This window comes from Otolemur garnettii, unplaced genomic scaffold, assembly GCF_000181295.1.
Source record: "Otolemur garnettii isolate 467f Iridium unplaced genomic scaffold, OtoGar3 scaffold00021, whole genome shotgun sequence".
Taxonomy (NCBI): Eukaryota; Metazoa; Chordata; class Mammalia; order Primates; family Galagidae; genus Otolemur; species Otolemur garnettii.
Genome location: NW_003852416.1, coordinates 24188572 through 24207913, shown reverse-complemented (window position 1 = coordinate 24207913; position 19342 = coordinate 24188572). Strand labels below are relative to the sequence as shown.

Genomic DNA, 19342 nt, shown 5'->3' with positions numbered 1-19342 from the left:
ACCTCTCCAGTCTCACTGAAATCCTGGGTCTGTTCTTGAATGGGCCTGGCACCACTTTTGGAAGGGTCTAGAGAAACCAAAGGCCACTGGGAAGTGCTCTGCCAGGAACATCTACAAAGAGTATGGAACACAGGGACAGGAAGAGGGAACAAGGAGAAGCCTGAGCTACCCGAATAGCAATGAACATTCTGAGCACTTGTTGCATGCTGGTATGTTTAAGTGCTTATTTAGTCCTAACAACTTATAAGATAGAAATCATTACAATCCCCCATTGCACAGAGAGACAAGGTATCTTGCCCAAGGTCAAAGAGCTCGCACATGTCTGGTGTTGAATGTGGGTAGTGTGGCTCCTGAATACCTATATTCTCCTGGCTTGTGTTAAAGAGACATTTAGTTGAGAATGTGTGGGGTGGACAGGGGTAGTCATGGAAGAAGATTCATATCGTAGTTGCCAAATAGTATCAAAACTCAATAATAACATCAATTTATATACTTATATTTGAATTCTTATTTGTTCTGCAAACAGTTATTGGTACCTACCTTACCAGGTACTGTGTCAGGTGCTAGGGATGAAGCTGTGAATAAACAGGACCTACAGTCAGTCCAGTGGAAAGTACACACAAAGCCCTGGACCCTTACAGACACAGGATGGCACATGCTCCTTTGGGCAAGGAGGCAGAGACCTTGGCAGCAGGAAGGGTGTCTGACCCAAACCTAGGGTAGCCCTTTGACACCTTCTAAAGAACTTTCTGCTCCAGATGAGCTCGAAAGGAGGGGGAGTATGAAGGTACTTCAGAAGGACCAGACCAATAACTTAGAATTCTAGGAAGTCTCCAGAATGGCCTGGCCATTGCACAGAATAGTCTTCCTCCCAGAATTTGAGGCCTCTGGGGCCTCCCTGGTCTCTGCCCCCATGCTTAGTGCAGAGGCAGTAGACTCCCTTAGCTGGGAGTCTCACAACCATCAACCGGCACTTAGCTAAGTCCTGACTGTGGCAGGAATAGGTGTGCTCTCCAAACCCCACGTGCCCCTTGCCTTTCCCAGCCCAGCCCTGCAGCAGTTATGTGGGCCTGTGTGACTATCCCTGGCAGGCACATGTATATTTCTGAGGTTATGTGGTGATGTAAAGCCTCCTCCCCTCACTGATCTCTTTCCTGCTGAGGTGACCAAGATGCCCTCACGGACAATGCAGGTACAAAAATGTGAAACCTCCATTAGCTCAAGTCATGAGTGGAACAGACCTCTCCACCATCAAGTAGCATGAAAGAAAAATATATTTTTGTTATTTTTTTTTTTTGAGACACAATCTCACTTTGTCACCCTCAGTAGATTGCTGTGGCATCATAGCTTACAGCAACCTCAAACTCTTGGGCCCAAGCAATACTCTTGACTCAGACTCCTGAGTAGCTGGGACTGTAGGCACCCAACGCAATGCCTGGCTATTTTTCAGAGATGGGGGTCTCACTTTTTCTCAGACTGGTCTTGAACTTGTGAGCTCAAGCAATCCACTTGCCTCAGCCTCCCAAAGTGCTAGGATTATAGGCATGAGCCACCATGCCCAGCCATTTTTGTTATGTTAAGCCACTGAGATGTGGAGGTTACTGACCAATCTCTTAAGGGGATATTCAACATCTGGTAATAATTGTGTCAGAAAATAACAGTATAGTAAGAAGAAATCAATTCCTGCTCTTAGCATTAACTAACACCAAGGAGAAACGTAAGAACTATGGACCTATACAGAATGATTCCTTATTTTTAAGGCACTTCATGAATGTGATTTAACTTAATTCCTGAAATGGCAACAAGACTTTGGTGTTCTCAGACCCATTTTAAAGTGGGGACAAATGGATTCACACCTCCCTTCACCAGCCATGGCAATGGGTTTTCAACTCTCATTACTGTGATCTTAATGTGAGTCACACGAAGCCATTGAAAAGGCAGAAAAATGGGCTTAGAAACCACAAACTCTGTGCTCAGAGTCAGTTTCAGTAAGTTATCTAAGCCAGGTGGTGTTACTAAGCCCCTTTATTTCCAGCACAGACATTCTACTTCAGTGGAGTTTCGCCTGGCAGTAAGGTAGAATTTTTATATAAAGCATAAAAGTATTTGTCCCTCAGCTCTGTGCACGCTGTAGTTATCAGAAAACATGTCCAACGGGTATTTAACTTGCCTGGAGGCAACCTGGTTGCCTTTGCATTACAGCTTTTTACTAGAGCCACATGGTGTCAACTCAATAATATTTTTAAAAAGTAATCATTTTGTAGTTATAAACATAATTCATGTTTATTATAGAAAATGTGTAAGACTCATAAAAGCACAAGGACAAAATATAACTCATGCTTAAACCCAACAACCAGTATCCATTATTATAATGTTAGACCTGCCATATAGTTTTCTTCTCTATCAAAATTGGTGTCATACAGTAACCCTTATCTTGTAAACAGATTTTTACAGTCACTAGATTATTTAATGTTCTATGTGACATGATTTAGGTTGCTGCACAGTGTTCTATTATACTTCTCAAGTCTCTGTTATTAGACATTTATGCTGTTTCTAAGTTCTCCCTGTACAGATAATGTTGTGATGAACATCTTAGAACACACAGATTTAAAAATATGGAAATCTTGAGTCAAGTGATTTAGATGTCTTAAAGATTTTTTCACACTGTTGCCAAATTGCTCTTTAGAAAGACTCCAGCAGAATGGTTGAGTTACCATTTTCTATGCCTTACTTTCACTGGACATTGCAAAAGTTAGTGTCCAGTTAGGAAAACAGAAATCACACTAGGTTTTTTAACAGAGAGAACTAAATATAAGGGATTGGCTTAAAAAGCATTGGATAGCTGGAAAACAAAAAGAGTACACCCAGATAACTTAGAGTAACTGCAGGAAGCATGTCCCACCCCTAGATGAGGGACAACAATGCAACGAGTTGGAGACACTGAAAACCAGGAGTTTGGAGCAAGGATCGCAGTGGAGCTAGAACACAGATTTTTTTTTCTTTTTTTTCTTTGCAGTGTTTGGCTGGGGCTGGGTTTGAACCTGCCACCTCCAGTATGTGGGGCCAGCACCCTACTCCTTTGAGCCACAGGTGCCACCTTGGAATGCAGATCTTTCACAAAGTAGTGCTACCTGTTGCTGCTGGCACCACAGAAGTTCCTAAGAAAATCCCTGTAGAACTGGGACTCAGATATTTGAGATGGAGACATTGCCTGGCTGGCATTGATGCCTCTGAAGGGTGCAATGAGGCTGGATCTGGTCGTGCAGTGAAAAAAAGTAAAAACCTTGGAACCAACAACTGCTGCCTGAGTAGAGACCATTACTGAGAAGACCTTGACAGTAGTAGCAAGCAGACATAAAGGGTCAAGGCCTGCTCTTCTCTAGCCTTGCAGCCTATGGGCAGACTCTAACATGGAATCAAAGAAAAGTAAGATTTGCATAATCCAGTCTCAGCCTCATGGAATCCATCAGAGAAAGGTAGATTTGGAGTTTAGAGACAATAGCCTAACAACCATGTACGCATTATCACATTTTAAATTTTTGTTGCAAATCATTTCAACATCAGTGATTCAAAAGCAATTAAATATGGCATTGGTTAATGTGGCATTTTGATGATTTGATAGATTTACAAAATTTAAATCTGATTTCAGATTGAACTGGGATGTCTCCAAAAACAACACAAATCACTACTGACTGACATTTATTTAAAGGTGTTGCCCTGTGTCCAGCACTCTGCTCCGCAGGTTATGTGGGTAGGTAGGTCCTCATTTTACAACTGGGGAAATCTCAGGCTTAAAGAAACTAAGCAACTTGCTCAAGGCCACAGCCTCAAAGCAATAGAGATGGCATTTTTATGGGCAGCCTGATGTCAAATCCTGAGCTTTTCATCACATGTCCGTACTGCTTCCCCATTCCCTTTGCTGTCTAGGTGGTACACCTTTCCATTAGGTGGCCCTACCTTGTGAATGAACAAAACAACTTTAGACTCCTGTTAGAATCCTTTGTTGATCCCATGCTGTGGCACCACTTTGTATTTAAGACGGCACTGTGAGCTGGGCCCTGTGGCTCACACCTCTAATCCTAACACTCTGGGAGTGCGAGGCAAGTGGATTGCTTTAGCTCAGGGGCTTGAGAGCAGCCTGAGCAAGAACAAGAGCAAGACTGTGTCTCCACTAAAAATAGAAAAACTAGCCTGGTGTTGTGCTGGGTGCCTATGGTCCCAGCTCCTTAGGAAGCTGAGACAAGGGGATCACTTGAGCCCAAGAGTTTGAAGTTGCTTTGAGCTATAATACCATAGCACTCAACCCAGGGCAACAAGTGAGATTCTGATCTCTGTTTTTTTAAAAAAGCAGCATTGTGACAAGAAAGTAACCTCAGTAACCAAATACCTAATAATGAGGACCAAATGGACTCTTATCCCCAAATGTTACTCTCCAGAAAACAGTCATAGCATCCTGGAATACCAAAGCTGAATTAAAGGCCCTTGCCAGATATCTGAATCCCTTCCGTAACGGTTCAATAAACAGTTGTCTAGCATCTGTTTGAATACTTTTCATGACTTGTAATACACAGCCATACAAAGCAGCCCTCCCTATATTCTTGGACAGCTGTAGTTACTAAATAGTACACACTTGCAGAGAATTAAATTCCGTTACTGTACAACATCCACCTGAAATATTTTTGATTTTGCTTTCCTGAGCAATACAGGGCTTTGCCAGTGCTTGAAGGCTGCTATCCCATTCCTCTTCCCCTGGTGCGGTGGAGAGGTACTCATGTGCTTTAGGGGATAGCAAAAGTCTCAAATAACATGGCAGAGCAGATGAGCAGAGTTCAGATTTATAACTGGGGGACACTTGTACAGAAGAGGGCTTCCTAGTGGCTAAAGGGCCAGATTTTAAAATCAGACAGATCTGAGTTCAAATCCTACTTCAATCATTTCCTAGTTGTTAGAATTTACTAGCTGTGACCTTGAGCAAGCTGTTTAGCCAAACGAGCATGGTAGTACATACCCGACAGTGGTATTGTAAGGGTTCCATCAGCTATACCTGGTAGGTACTTACCTGGGCTGTGGAGTAGGTGTTCAGGAAATCAAATCTATAAATAGACAAATTTTATTTTGCATATAAAGTTGCAGAAATGCCTTTTTATGGCAGTGCTTCTCATCTAAAGTTCATCCCATCCCACTACAAAAGATCTTATTTTAGGGTTGCAATAACAGACTACTCCATGGACAAACTTCATCCACGGGGGCGGAGGGGGATAAGTAAATACATGGCATTTGGAGTCAGGAGAACTGAATTCAAGATCTGGTTTGACCCCCTTATTCTGTGACTTATTATTGGAATTATTCAAATTGTCTGAGTCTTGGTTTCCTCATTTATGCACCTACATAATGGAACATGTGATAAATACCCATGATGAAGAACTATGGTGCAATTAGAAGCAACAGAATAGAATACAGATCTGAAAAACATAGTTCCTGCTGCTTGGGGGAAGAAAAAGATGATTAGCAGAAGGAGAAGTGTAACAATCCCATTTATCAAAATAACCACACACAACCTGAAATACCTATGCAAATACAGAGATCCAATATAGTATATGATTGTCTACATGAGGAAGAGCATGCATGTGAGTTGGGAGGTCACAAGGGGATCAATAAATAAAGACAATAGAGGGGTCTCAATACAGTTAAGACCAAATAAATAAGATGTAAATAGTGGTCCTCCCCTACCTTCTTCACAAGGTTATTCTGAGAAGCTGATGGGATTATGCATATGAAGACAAAAGTTGACTGTTTTCATTATGATCTCCATATTAGACCAACGAACTGAGTGGAGATAAAAATTCCCCATTGCTCTTTGGCAGGAAGCTGTTGCCAGGGCAGCACCCATGAAGCCTTGCCCTGGCTTCAGAGTCTACCAGTGAGATGACATCAAAGCCCCTCCTGAGGGAGGGTGGCAGGTTGTCCTCACTTCTGGGGACACCACTTGATGGCACAGCCAGAGGAAGCAGCAGCCCCACCCCATGGACCCTCTGCATATGGCCCACTCGGGCCCTCGGAAGAAGAGACCCAGGCAGACAGCTGCATCGATGGTCTCCACGCCTCAAGACATCAAATTTCGAGATTTGGTCCTCTTTATTTTGGAGAAGAAAATGGGAACCACCCGCAGGACATTCCTCATGGAGCTGGCCCGAACCAAAGGGTTCAGGGTTGAAAACGAGTTCAGGTAGGACAGCACCAATTTTACTCTGTGAATAAGCAGGGGCTTTGCAGACAGCTTCTCTGGGACCCCAGGCACCTGTGTTTTCTTCCACATATGGAAGAGGTGATGTTCCCACAGGGAGAACAACAGCTTTAAAGTCAAAGAACAAATGTGAGCTGATCAGTGAAGGGAAACAAGATGAGCGGGGTCTAAGTAGAATGACCTTGAAACTAGTTGGCATGAAAAGATAAGATACAGGGTTTTTTTGGCCTTTGACTATTACGAGATGAGTTTTCTAGGGATGATAAACAAAAAACTGGTTGGAAAATTTAATATTGAAACCACTCAATTTCATTCTTGACCAAATTGAACAAAATGCCACTGAGTTCAATTAAAAATTTTCAGCTGCTCTGAGGCAAAAAGGATGATTTGGTTGGTTGGCTCTTCCCTGCACATCTGGCTGTGTTAAGGCGATCAGTATCTGTGACGGGCTAGGATGACTAGTTAGCTTACTCCAACACAGATGTGCCCTTAATCATGTTTTCCTGAAGAGCAGTCCAAACGGGGTGTGTAGAAAGAGAGTCTGTATTCTTTGTACAGATGGCTCTGTCCAGAGGTGACAGATACCACACTAAGTGGGATATAATCACAGCCCAGAGTAGGAGGCAACCGAAGCCGCCCTTTGGACCACCTAGACTGGTTCACTCACTAATCCACTCACCTTACCCAGCAATTATTCTTGTTGTTTATCTAACTGCTGTGTAAGCTCTTCAGTGGCCTCAAAGACATGAAGAGAAAGCAAAACAAAATCCAGAAACAAACGATCTGGGGACCTTGATGTAGATGAAGGTTCCAAACAGAACTGGCAGGGAGCTTTCGAAGCAGAGGGTGCTGACTCATCTGCCTGACAGCTTCCACTGTGCAAGGAATAGATTGGCCACAAAGTTTTGTAGGAAAAACCCTGAGAATCCTTTGTAAAAAGACATTTTTATTTAAAAAATAATCTTTTGATATTTGAAAATAAAACTGACAAGCATTTCTTGTGGAAGAAATGCCAGCTTCAAGCGTGGGGAGACACATTTCAAGTGTCAATAATTAGATATTTCAGTTTTCACCAATCTTATACCAATTTTCATATAGTATTGGCTTTTCATTTACTATTTTTTGTAATGCCCCATTCAGAAATTCCTGAGTTCCCATGGTCTGTCGTCTGCTTTCTCTCTATCAAGCTTCCCTTAGTCCCTTTCTGCTTCTTTCTTTTCTTTTCAAAATTCCCACAGCCACTCTTAATCTCATTTCCTAACATCCTTTCCATGAAAATCCTGGATTTCATTTCCTTGTCGAGGCCATCTAATCTGACGGACTTACCTGAAGTGTTACAGTTGGGGAGCGGAGATGATCGCATAGGTAAAGAGGCAAGGAAACAGAAGCGTAAAAATAGAAATTTAAAAAACAGAAATTAAGAGCCTTAGCAAATATGGAACTGCTTTCCGTGGGCAAGGAAATTGGGCAAGGGTCAGGCAGGAAGGCGAGAGCCAGATGGTCGAGGGGCCACTTACATGAAAAGCTCTCTGTTGAAATGCCCAAGTTTCCACAAGGGCCCACTGGTTTGGTTACAGACGCAGCAACAAATGCACACATGGTGGCTGCGGCAGGTACTTAGGGAGACGACAGGAGGCAAGTTTCTTCTGTGGGCAGGAGGGCCGGAGAGGCAGCTCAGTGCCCCAGATGCTGCCAGGGACCCAGCCCAGCTGCTCAGGCAGCAGAGGAAACTCAACTGGCACGGGGCACACAGGCTGCTGCTGCACATGTGAGGTGGCAGAGTTCCCAGGCTGGTGGCTCAGAAGACGCCTTACAAACAATGGTGCTCTATGGCACAAAAATAAACCACAGGAAGTAGAAGTCCCAGCTCTCAAACGGAATTTCTGTACATAGATACATAGCCTTTAATGGGAAAGGAAAAGAAAAAGATATATAGCCTTTAATTGGAAGCGGAAAATCTCTAGATAGTTGAGAAATTTAGAAACTTCAAATCCTGGCTGTGACCTTCCTCAGTCCTGCCGTGGTATGGGGCCAGGTCCCTTCTTGCCCTCCTGGCTTTAGTACCCTGATAAGTGGCCTAATTTATCTGACGTTATCTCCGACTAAATGTGATGTTAGGGTGCTTTGACAAATTAAAAGCTATTCACATAGAAAGTGTGATTATTCACTTGTGAATTACCTGGATCCATTGGCCTTTACAGCAAAACCCTAAGGAGGTGGTTCTCAGTTTACAATACGAACTAGGTCACATGGTAAAAACAGATAGAACAAAGACAGGAAGGAAACCCGTCAAAATGTTAAAAGCGGTTTTGGGGGTGAGTGAGTAGGGAAGGATTATGGCTGTTTTTATTTTTTGTGTTTTTTAAATGTTTTACAATAACCCTGTACTTTAAAAGTAAAAATAACAAAGAAAGCTGGGTTTAAAGGATTATTTCTCAACAGTGAAGGCTGTGCTTCTCTTTCTTGGTATATAAGATTTTAAAGCAGAAGAACTAAGAAAAACAAAAAGGAAAAAATATGCTCTGAAATAGGTAACAATTTCCATAGTTACCAGCACATTCTGTGGCTATGAAGGGGATTAAACTGGAGAGAAATCCTGATTCCTGCTTTACTTGGGTCTGAACACACAGCTTAGAAGTGGTGTGCGTACCTCAATATGCTGAACCACCGGGAGGTATTTCATTCTCCAGCATATTGGGTGGGGCTTCATTAATATTTATATTATATTGCAAAATATGTGTCACTCAAGTGCCATGGGAAACTGGTTCTAAAAGCATAAATCAGGGGAGACGTGAAGTCCCCTGTCATATTTTTTGCATATGTATGAAAAACATCCTGAATTTTATTCTACAACCAGCTTCCTACATTTCAGAGCAACTTCACACTCTTCAACTCACCTCGGACAGGCTGGAGAAGTTGAGAATCAGCTGCTTGTTGCTTTCTTATTTTACCTGATGATCCAATACATTGAGCTATTTTAAAATTTCATTCTGTTACCCGCCCTCCATAATACATGAGCTAGGCTTCTCTGTGTCTTGACCCAAATTGTTGATGCTGAGGAAGAAAATGCAGGCAGGGTGGCTCTCCTTGTGTACTTAGCAGTTGAGCACTTGCCAAATCCCACTGTGTAAGCAGCTGGAAACGGACCAGGTGGTACTATCGCCCTGCCTAGACCTTCATAATTTGTCAACAAGGGGCCGTTGGAAGACATTGCCTTCAGTAAAAGGGAGATGCAGCATCGCGTCATCACCAGTGAAGGGTTTTGTGAGCACCCACTAGGTACAATATTTGTCAAGTTCTGGAGACACAAGATATTAATAGTAGAAGATATGTGTGCTGTAAGCAGGGAGTTTACGATCAGACAAGGGAGCCAGGAACTGTACCTTTGTTGTCACCTTGAATTAAAAAATAGCACACCATACATTCCAAGAGTAAAGTAGTTTTCCCCATAGTTTATTTATTTATTTATTTATTTATTGTTGTTGTTGTAGCAGTTTTTTTTGGCTAGGGCTGGGTTTGAACCCAGTATACCTCCAGTATATGGGGCTGGCGCACCACTCCTTGAGCCACAGGTGCCACCCCCACTATAAATTTTTTTTTTTTGAGACAGGAGCCTCAAGCTGTCCCCCTGGGTAGAGTGCTGTGGCATCACAGCTCACAGCAACTTCCAACTCCTGGGCTCAAGCGAGTCTCCTGCCTTAGCCTCCCAAGTAGCTGGGACCACAGGCGCCCGCCACAACACCCGGCCATTTTTTAGTTGCAGCCATCATTGTTGTTTGGCGGGCTGGGCTGGATTCAAACCGGCCACCTTTGGTGTACATGGCTGACGCCTTAGCCAGTTGAGCCACAGGCGCTCTGCCAAATTTTTCAAATCAGCATTTGCCTGCCCAATCCTCTCCTTCCAGCCTTCTTGTACTTCTTTGGTTTAGATTTATCTAGCATGGTTGCTTATACTTTCTATCTAGTCACTATATAACATTTGCCATGTGGTTTCTGCCTCACTTATTAACCTGAAACCTGTTAAATGAAGAATGGGAGGTTCCTAAACTTGGAAAGGAGAGCTTTGTTCTTCAGAAAGGGTCATACCTGCAGGCACCCAGCTTGTAGGGTAGGAAGCACAGCCTCAGGCAGAAGTGAGAGCAAGCACTTTGAGGGAGGGGCAAAGGGAATAGGAATTTATGCTGAGGACGGAGCAGGATGGCCGAATATGCATATATCATAAGCTATAGGAGGAGTCACGAGTATTTATGAAGGGAGAAACATGCACCTGTGCAACTGAGCCTCCTACCGCTTCATGGGTCCCACATATAAAAATGGCAGCATTAGCTTGGTATTTCAGTCCTCTGAAGTCAAAAGGTGACATGAAGGCCCTCTGTGCACAGCCTCCATGGACTGGTCAAAACCACTCCATGGTTGGTAGCCTCTTCTCAGAGAGGAATGCTGGTCAGTTGTGCCAAAACCACAAAAGAGGAGGGCCAGTCACTAGGCTGGTTGAAATCAGCAGTGGGCCATCTTTCCAAAGGGCTGGTTTCAATATAACCCTTAGGGCAAAGAGCGTGATGGCAATAAGCAAGGGATGGGGTATAACTAGGTATATTTATTTCTGACCTCCCATCCCATCATGGCTGGGATTTCCATTTTTAAGGTTTCCCTGGGGTCCCCTTGACCAATAACAGGTACATTCAGTTGGTTGGGGGGCGGTTCTCAAACTACTGCCTCCAAAGTCCCCAGGAATCTCATAGTGGTAAAATCTGTGATTATTCCACCTGGATGTTGGCAAAGACTCTTTTCTTGACCAAATTCTAGCATGGCTTCTAGCAGTTTAAGGCCAAGTCTCTAGGATGGTGCCCCATAGAATGCCTGCCTATGGAAGCTCCTTGCTGGCAGGAGAATTTATGGTTTGGTCTAGCCAAACCCTGGCAATAGGCAGATAGGCCTGTGAACCTCCTCTTAGTGTAGTTACTTTAGAAAGTTACCATTATAAATCCTTGCTCTGTCCCCTTGAAACATAAATCTTCTAACCACCCAGAACTGTCATCTAAGGATCCGAGGAATGCGAACATTCCAGGATATAATTCTCTCCTCCAGGCTCGGTGGGTAGGCCAGGGCCTAACTTCAGTGGGCACCTTGCTTTAACTGGCATCACAGAGTTTGCTTCTCTTCCAGATAAGCTCCAATTAACAAACCCCTCCTAGTCACATGGACCAATCTCTCTACCACCACCCCGGGGTCTTTCCCTTAGCACACCCTAGCTTTTAAAGATTCTCATGCCTTTTGTTCCTACCAAGTTCAGTTCAGTTCATGCTGGACCCTCATTCTAATTGTCATTATTATTACTGAATAAAAACATCCCTACCACTAGATAACTAGTTTCCAGCTTTATCTTTGACAATGTTCTACACTTCAAAACATTCAAAGTCATTATTTGCAAAATAAACAGAACACCAGATGAAAGAGTTCAGTTACCTGCTCTAGAAAAGAACATATCGGACTGGCTCATTTCCAGGCCTCTTCCTGGACCAGCGTCCAAACATGACATCACTGGTCTTTCTCACTCTCTCCCCTCTACCTTGAATGCCTTCTCCCTACATCACTCTGCTTCCAGGATGCTTATAAGGTTCATGAAAGTCCCCCAAGGAGTGGCCTTCCTCCCTGGAATACCAGTGGGGTTCATTGCCTGGGGTATGCTCTTAGCTCTCCCCCGTGACCAGCAAAGGTGCATCCATCACCCCTTTCTGACTCTAAGAGCTACGTGTAGAACTCCTCTGCAGATCTCAGACAATTTTCTTACACATAGTAGTCTTCAAGAAATATTTGCTCAGGGCAGTGCCTGTGGCTCAAAGGAGTAGAGCACCGGCCCCATATCCTGGAGGTGGCAGGTTCAATCCTGGCCCTGGCCTAAAACTGCAAAAAAAATATATATATATTTGCTCAGAGGATGATTTATCTGGTAAATAAGAAACCACTCCAAGGAACCTATGTTTATAAAGTGTAATTTGTTAAAAAATTAATTGAAAAATATTTTTTATAATGCACATTACTTTTGTAATCAGCAATATAATAAAGACTTTATTTTTATAAATTCAGGCACATGGAATGTAAATTATTCTAATGCTTTCTATTTCAAAATGTATGGCTTTGAATTAATGAAAACTTTCATCATCTCATTTAAGGTGGGCCAAAAATTCAAGGCAAGATCCTCTTAGTCATAAGGGTAGAGGGCTGGAAATGTTAATAAATAATCTGTCTTTATTGGTCCTAGTAAAAGAGTGGGATAAAACCAGATAAAACTGCTTGATTCTTCTTGTTTCAAGGACTCTGAAACAGATCAGTTACTAAAGGAAATTGGCAGGAGGGTTTTTAAACTGTAAATAGTCAGTAAATGATTAACGTCATTGTTTACAAAATAAGTCCTACATCTGATAAGAAGAACCAGAATTAACTCTTCCTGGAAAGAAAACAGTTTTAAAGACAAAGATAGTAGCAGGCAACCATCCATGAGGACCAGTGAAAGTCAGCCTGGGGTGTGCATCTGTCCTCAGGCAAAGAAAATCAGCTACCACTTTCCTCATGGAAGGTTTTTCTAATTATCCCTTCCCAGAGGCAGGACCAACTAGGAAAAAAAAGGCAGGAAGTATAAGGAAACTCATATCTGAGAAAAAAAAAAATTAGAACTGAGATTTGTGAGTTAATTCCATGAATTATTATATGCTTAATGTGTTCTTTTGAATTGTCCCTAAACTGATGCATTTAAGAAAATGTAGTCCTGCCATAAGGAATAATATCCATAAAAACCATGGTCTGATATACACAATTAAAAACAATAGATATAAGTAAACACAGAGGCTTTTAAAATATTCAATGTGTACCCCCTAAAATTATCTCATGTACCTAGAGAGAAACCAGTACCACCATGATGAAAAATCCTGCTATAACTGAGCCCAGAAGCCAGTGTGGGAATCAAATCTAGGCTGAGGTGGTTCAAAACAGATCTTTCTCTACAGCGATGCTTCTCAATGTGGACTTCTTGGGCTGTGGGATAGTTTAAAAGTGGAGAGGCAGGAATTTTTCCCATCCTTTGCATCTGGGAGGGCCAGTGACCACTTCAGCCAATGAGGTACAGTGGAAGTGATGCTGTGTGACTTTCCCTGGAACCCCAGAGCCTCAGGTAAGAAATCTGAGACCCTCTCAGACCACATAAAGGTGGTCCTGTCCCTGGTTGTGCTGAGCTCAGCCTTCCAGACATCCTCGCCAAGGTGGTGGAATGTAGAACCATATGGCATATCAGGACCCCTCAGAATTATACTATACAGAAGAATCACCCAGCCACGCCTGCCTGTTGCACTAAATAGTGAGATATAAGAAAACTGTTGCCTTTTAAACCATTACATTTTGGTATCATTGGTTATGCCACAGTAGATAACTAAAACTGACTGACTATATCAGAATCACCAATGGAGCTTATCAAAATGCATATTCCTGGCCTCAGGTGAGATTTAGGGAAACTGAAGTAATTGGGTAAAGGGGCCCAGGGATCTGAATTTTAACCGAGCTTCCTAGGTGTCTCTGGTAGACACTAGAGTTTCAGAGACATTCCTTAAGCGCTATCAGTTCATTCATTTATTCGGTCTACCATAATCTATTACCATTATTATGAGTCTGGTTGTGTGCAGGGCACCAGGCATGGTTATAACCCAGAGACTGTGCCACTGTCCCTGGCCGCAGGGACACCGAGGATCAAGGTGAACACATGATAGTTAAACACGAGTTGAAGAAGGAAACTGAATCTTCCTTCCTGTAGGAACCTGAGGGACAAATCCTAGTTTAGAATTGCTATAATCAGTTCAAGATCTGAAAACATGAGTAACTAGTCATAGCTAAGAAACTAGATGAGAATTGAACTTACCGATATTTTAGAAATAGCCATCTCAGCAGCACCTTGGGGTCTTTGGAAGAGGCTGAAGGCAGCTGCCTGAGGATTTCTATCACCTTTTATTATAAGGCCTCCCATGGGCAAGGCAGAGACCTCAGTCCCATCCCAGATTTATTTGCCCCTGAAGACAACATTCATGTGTATTTTTTCTCTTAAGTAGAGAAATGATGATACAGTTCATGACATAAAATGAGAAAATATATAAAAGTCTTTCAAACAACAAGCAAAACCTCCCTCAGGGGTCTAACCACAGTCTAGTAGGACGTTAAGAGGTTGCCCGAGTTAGGCACACCTGGGTTGAATCCTGGCTTCACGTGACCTCTCCCAGCCTTGGTTTTCTCATCTGTGATTACACTGCTCGGCTCACAAGGCTGTTGTGAGGATTGAGTAAGAATGTATACATGTGTTTGGGTCATTATTATTATTTTTGCTGATAGTCTAGTATTTCTTTCTAGTCTTTTTGTTTGAGGTATGTACAGTATTCATCGTTACTGTACTGCAGTTCCCTGTCGCCCCCCAGGTATTCTGGATGTCCCCATCAGAGGCAGCGCTATGTCCAGAAGACTTCTAGGTGAAAAAATGGTGGTGAAGGAGCAGAGGGGTGGGAGTGGATGGAGAGGGGCCTGAACTTGGAAGGAGAACCCCGGAGCTTCTGCTTGGCACATCCATCTGACTCAGAGATTCAGACAGAACCCAGAGCCCTGAGGTCTGACGACCTCCCTGTGGCCTCTCCATCTTTGTGTGTGGCTCTAGCAATGTTCTTTCAGATCTTCTGAGATAGCTCTCCATGCCCTGCCAACTTGTTGTAGCCTGTATGATATTGCACATATGAGGTAGGACAATTAAATTCAAGAACGCATCATAGACAAAATACTGCATAGCCCATTACTGAATATCACTACAGTTACCTTCAAAGTACTGCCCTTGGGAAGCTATACACTGATGCCAGCACCTAGGCCACCCTTCAGAGCAATTTTGGAACTCTTTTTCTGGAATGGCCATCAGAGCTGTCACTATATGAAATCAGACATTAAAGTACTTGAACTCATCTTGGAAAAAGTGCTTTGGAAGGTGGACTTGGCACTGGTGTCAGTGCACAGCTTCCCGAGGAGAGCACTTCAACAGTGATGACAGGGATATTCAGCAATAAGGTAGGGACCAATTTTTCTAGAATGAGTTCTAGAAAATTGTCCTACCTTTTAAAATAGCCAAGCAAGAATTCTGTGTGACAGCAGCCGGAGCACTGTGGCAATGGTGTCATAGAGGCAGTGCTATTCTACTTGCATGCCTTCCCTGGGGAGGAAATCACTTTTCTTATTACTGTGACCCCCATCCAGATGCAACAAGGAGGGACGTGAGCAGCATCCTCCGTTGCCACAGAACAAGCACACAGTGTCAGATGCTCAGCCCTCCAGGCTTTGGATTAAGGCAGACTGAGAATCAACTCCCTACGCTACCCATCAATTATTAGCTGGGTAGAATGCTTAACACCTCCAAGGCTATCTCTCCTCATTTTTAGATGGGGATGATAATATTTATCTCATAACACTATTGATAATTAAATGAAGTAATGCCTGAAATGCGCTTACTCTCGGAGTAGCTGGCACCTAGTAACAGTCCAATATTATGAAGATTTGCAGTATTAGAGTGTTCAGAGCAGAAAAGAAACCACTGTCCCAGCAAGTAGACAAACACTTGCCGCAACACAGACATAGGAGACTGTCGGCAGAGCAGCAGTGAGTCTCCTCAGTAATACTGTTTGGGAAGGGCTCAGAACTGAAAGTGAACAAATGAACAATCAGAGACTGGATAATGTGCAAGGCGCTGATGACAATGGATTGGAGAAAGCACATCGCAGCCCTGACCTAGGTAGCCACAAGGAGAAGATCAGCCCAACCCAGGCAACACAAGAAGATGGAAATACAGACAGGGCAACAATGGAGATTAGTCTCTAAACAGCATATTTCCAAGCATTCTGGGAGGCCAAGGTGGGTGGATTGCTTGAGCTCAGAGATTGAGACCACCCTGAGCAAGGACAAGACCCTGTCTCTAAAAACCAGCTAGGCATTGTAGCGGTCTCCCAGCTCGCCACTGGCCCTTTCCTTCTCTGAACACTTGCAGATCTCGTCCACTTCGTGTCCCATCACAGCTCACACTGTTAACCCTCTGTTTCACATAAGATGCTAATGTTCAGAGACTTCCCTTTTATTGTTTGGTACCCAGCCCCCTCCCATCGTTACCACCACCACCACCACAAGGAACCGCACTGATAGTTCTGTGTGCATAAACCATAAAACACCCAATGAACCAGAGTCGGTCAGAAAAAGAACACAGAGGAAGGTGAAGTCAATGAAACCAAGTCTGAAAAGGAAAAGAAAACACTTCTATTTTTGCCTTTGTATGCCTGGGTATGCTGTTTGTCCTTGCTATTTCTCAGATTTAGGGACTATTTGAACTAAAAGAATCTTGAAACTCACTGGGTCTAATGATATGATACTGACTGTGAAGACTTGTTAAAAATTAACAATAACATACTCGATCCAGAAAAGACGATCAAAAAGGAGAAGTATAATTTATCAGCAATGTGACCATCTGGATGCCATTTAACCTCTCTGTTCTTCAGTTTGCTCATTTTCGAAGTATGAATAATATAACACTTACTGGACAAGCTAAATGAGATAATGTACGTAAAGTACTTGGACAGTGCCTGAAACATGGACAGTGCTTACTAGTCGTTATAGGAAAGGACCTCTGCCTGGTTTGTATCCCAGGGTTGTGCTTTGAAAAACATAGAAAGTAAAATTTCCCAAAGCACAGTTACAAACTATTTGCAGGTTGTGAGATCAGTGTAATGGGATGTTGTCATGGTCTGAAAGTTTGTGTCTTCCCAAAATTCTTGTGGGAAGCTAATCTTCTGTTGAAAGCTAATCACCAAGGTGATGGTATTAGAAGGTGGGGCTTTAGGGAGGTGATTAGGCCATGGGGGCTCCACCCTTGTGAATGAGATTAGTGCCCTGATAGAAGAGGCCCCAGAGAGCTGCCTTCCCCTTCCACCAGGTGAGGACACATAACAGGCACCATCTAGGAACAATGGGCCCTCACCAGACACAGGATCTGTCAGCACCTTAATCTGAGACTTCTCAGCCTCCAGAACTGTGAGGAATAAGTTTCTGCTGTTTATAAATTACCCAGCCTAAGATACTTTGTTACAGCATCCCAAACAGACGAGGACAGACATTAGAAGCATATCTACATCTGTACCTACTTTTACTTCCAGTTTGGATCAATGTATAATATGTATTTCTAACTGTGGGTCACAGTCAAACATGCTTGAAAACCATTAGATTTAAGTCCTCCCTAAACAAAACTGAAAGGTCACTCCAAACCATACGTGGAGTGTTAGGTGCTGTTTTAAGAATAATTTCCTCTTCCACCTTCTCTGGACCTCAGTTTTCCATTGATACTGCAAGAATCATGGGGAAACTTGCTCTTTTTCTCTCAAAAATTTGCTGAAAGATCAATTCACAGTTAGGGCAGATTAATAGGAGAAATGCTTATTTCCAAATACCATGTGCATGGGGAGAATCAAAAGTGAGATTACCTAATGTCTCAGTGATGGTCAGATTCCTTCCTAGACACCTTTTAGAAGGGAGGGGTAGAATGTGGAGTCTAAGTGCAGCCAGTGGTCGCTAGGGAGGATGAATAGGTGGTAGAAACAGATGGATGTGTAAATTAACCTGAGAGACAGGTATTGTGTTTTAAATGATTTGGGCCAGGTCCTCTAGGATTCAGGGGAAAGAAAGGAAGTTGCCCCTCCCCTTTTATCCCCTGATCAGGTAAGTATGATTTCATGATGATGGAGGGAAAGCCCCTTCCAATGCTTTCTGATCATGAATGGCCTTTAATTCAAAATATTCTTTATGCCAAGTAGTTGATAGATTCAAAGGGAGGAACTCGCCCAAATAGAATGTCCTACCCAGGAAAAAGGGACTGTGCCAATCCCTACCCTTCCAATCATTTTAATATCCCCATCCCCCTTAACCCACGTGCTGATGAACTTCTCCGGCTCAACTCACCTGCACCTGGGTGGAATAAAGGCCAATGTTGCCCACAAAGAACCTGGACTCTGTTTCCTTTTGTTCATGTTTCAGCATAATCTTTTATTTTCAGTCTTTGACCTTTCAGTAGTCATACTTTGGGGTGAAATTTCCTTAGCTCCTTCAATACCACAGTCTTGCTAATGTCATCTGAATTTTTCTTGCATCTGATTGTAACATAGGCCACTGCTGCCACACTCTTTCACAGAGAGAATTCCCTTGCAGGAAGGCCTAAATTCTCCATACCTCTGGTCAGATCTAGCTTGAGCTTTCTCCAGCAATAGAACACTCGGAAACTTCCAGGAAAGAGAAGCCCTTCTGATTTGGAATGCTCATTCAGCTGATAACTTTGTCTTGCATTTTACAGCGATTCTGTCACCCACATTATAGCAGAGAACAACTCGGGTTCAGATGTTCTCGAGTGGATTCAGGTACAGAAAATCAAAGCTGGCTCACAGATGGAAGTCCTCGATGTCTCCTGGCTGATAGAATGTATGAGAGCAGGGAAACCAGTGGAGATGACAGGAAAACACCAGCTTGTTGTAAGTGTCATCCTCATGATTTTCATGGTCCTTTGATTGATGATTAAGAATATGAGCTTAGAATGAAGGGACCTGGGTTAAACCCCAGATTCTCTGCTTACTTCCTGTGTGACCTTGGGCAAGTCACTTTGCTGAGCTTCAGTTTCCTCCTCTATAATGAGATAACAATAATGCTGACTTCCCAAAATGGTCAAGAAGATGGGAATAACATACATGTAAAGTGTGTGATATGTTGCAGGCACTGAATAAATGGTAGCTATGTTTATACACAAATATTTCAAAACACTTAAGCCTTGATGTTCTGGTAGCCAGAAAAGCAGAGGGTCCGTAGTTCCTAGTTTTTCTCTTACCATGATGATTCAGAAAGGGGTGGAAATATATATATGTATATATATATTTCATATAGTGAGAATTCCCTTGCAGGAAGGGAATTCTGTGTGCATGTCTCATGTGGAGAGAGAGAGGGCTATATAGAAACAGACAGATGCATATTATGTATAACCCATACCCCAATATTATCACAGCT

The 19342-nt window shown here is 43.0% G+C and overlaps 1 protein-coding gene across 1 annotated transcript in view; it reads left to right on the top strand.

Moving 5' to 3' along the window:
• Positions 1-5853: 5853 nt before the first annotated feature.
• DNTT (DNA nucleotidylexotransferase) overlaps positions 5854-19342 on the top strand; it is a 32966-nt gene continuing 19477 nt past the window's right edge. Inside the window, exons 1-2 of the mRNA XM_012803568.2 lie at positions 5854-6226; positions 18642-18816. Coding sequence (XP_012659022.1) covers positions 6024-6226; positions 18642-18816 — 378 coding nt within the window. The 5' untranslated portion in view covers positions 5854-6023. The remainder of the gene's footprint in view (positions 6227-18641; positions 18817-19342) is intronic.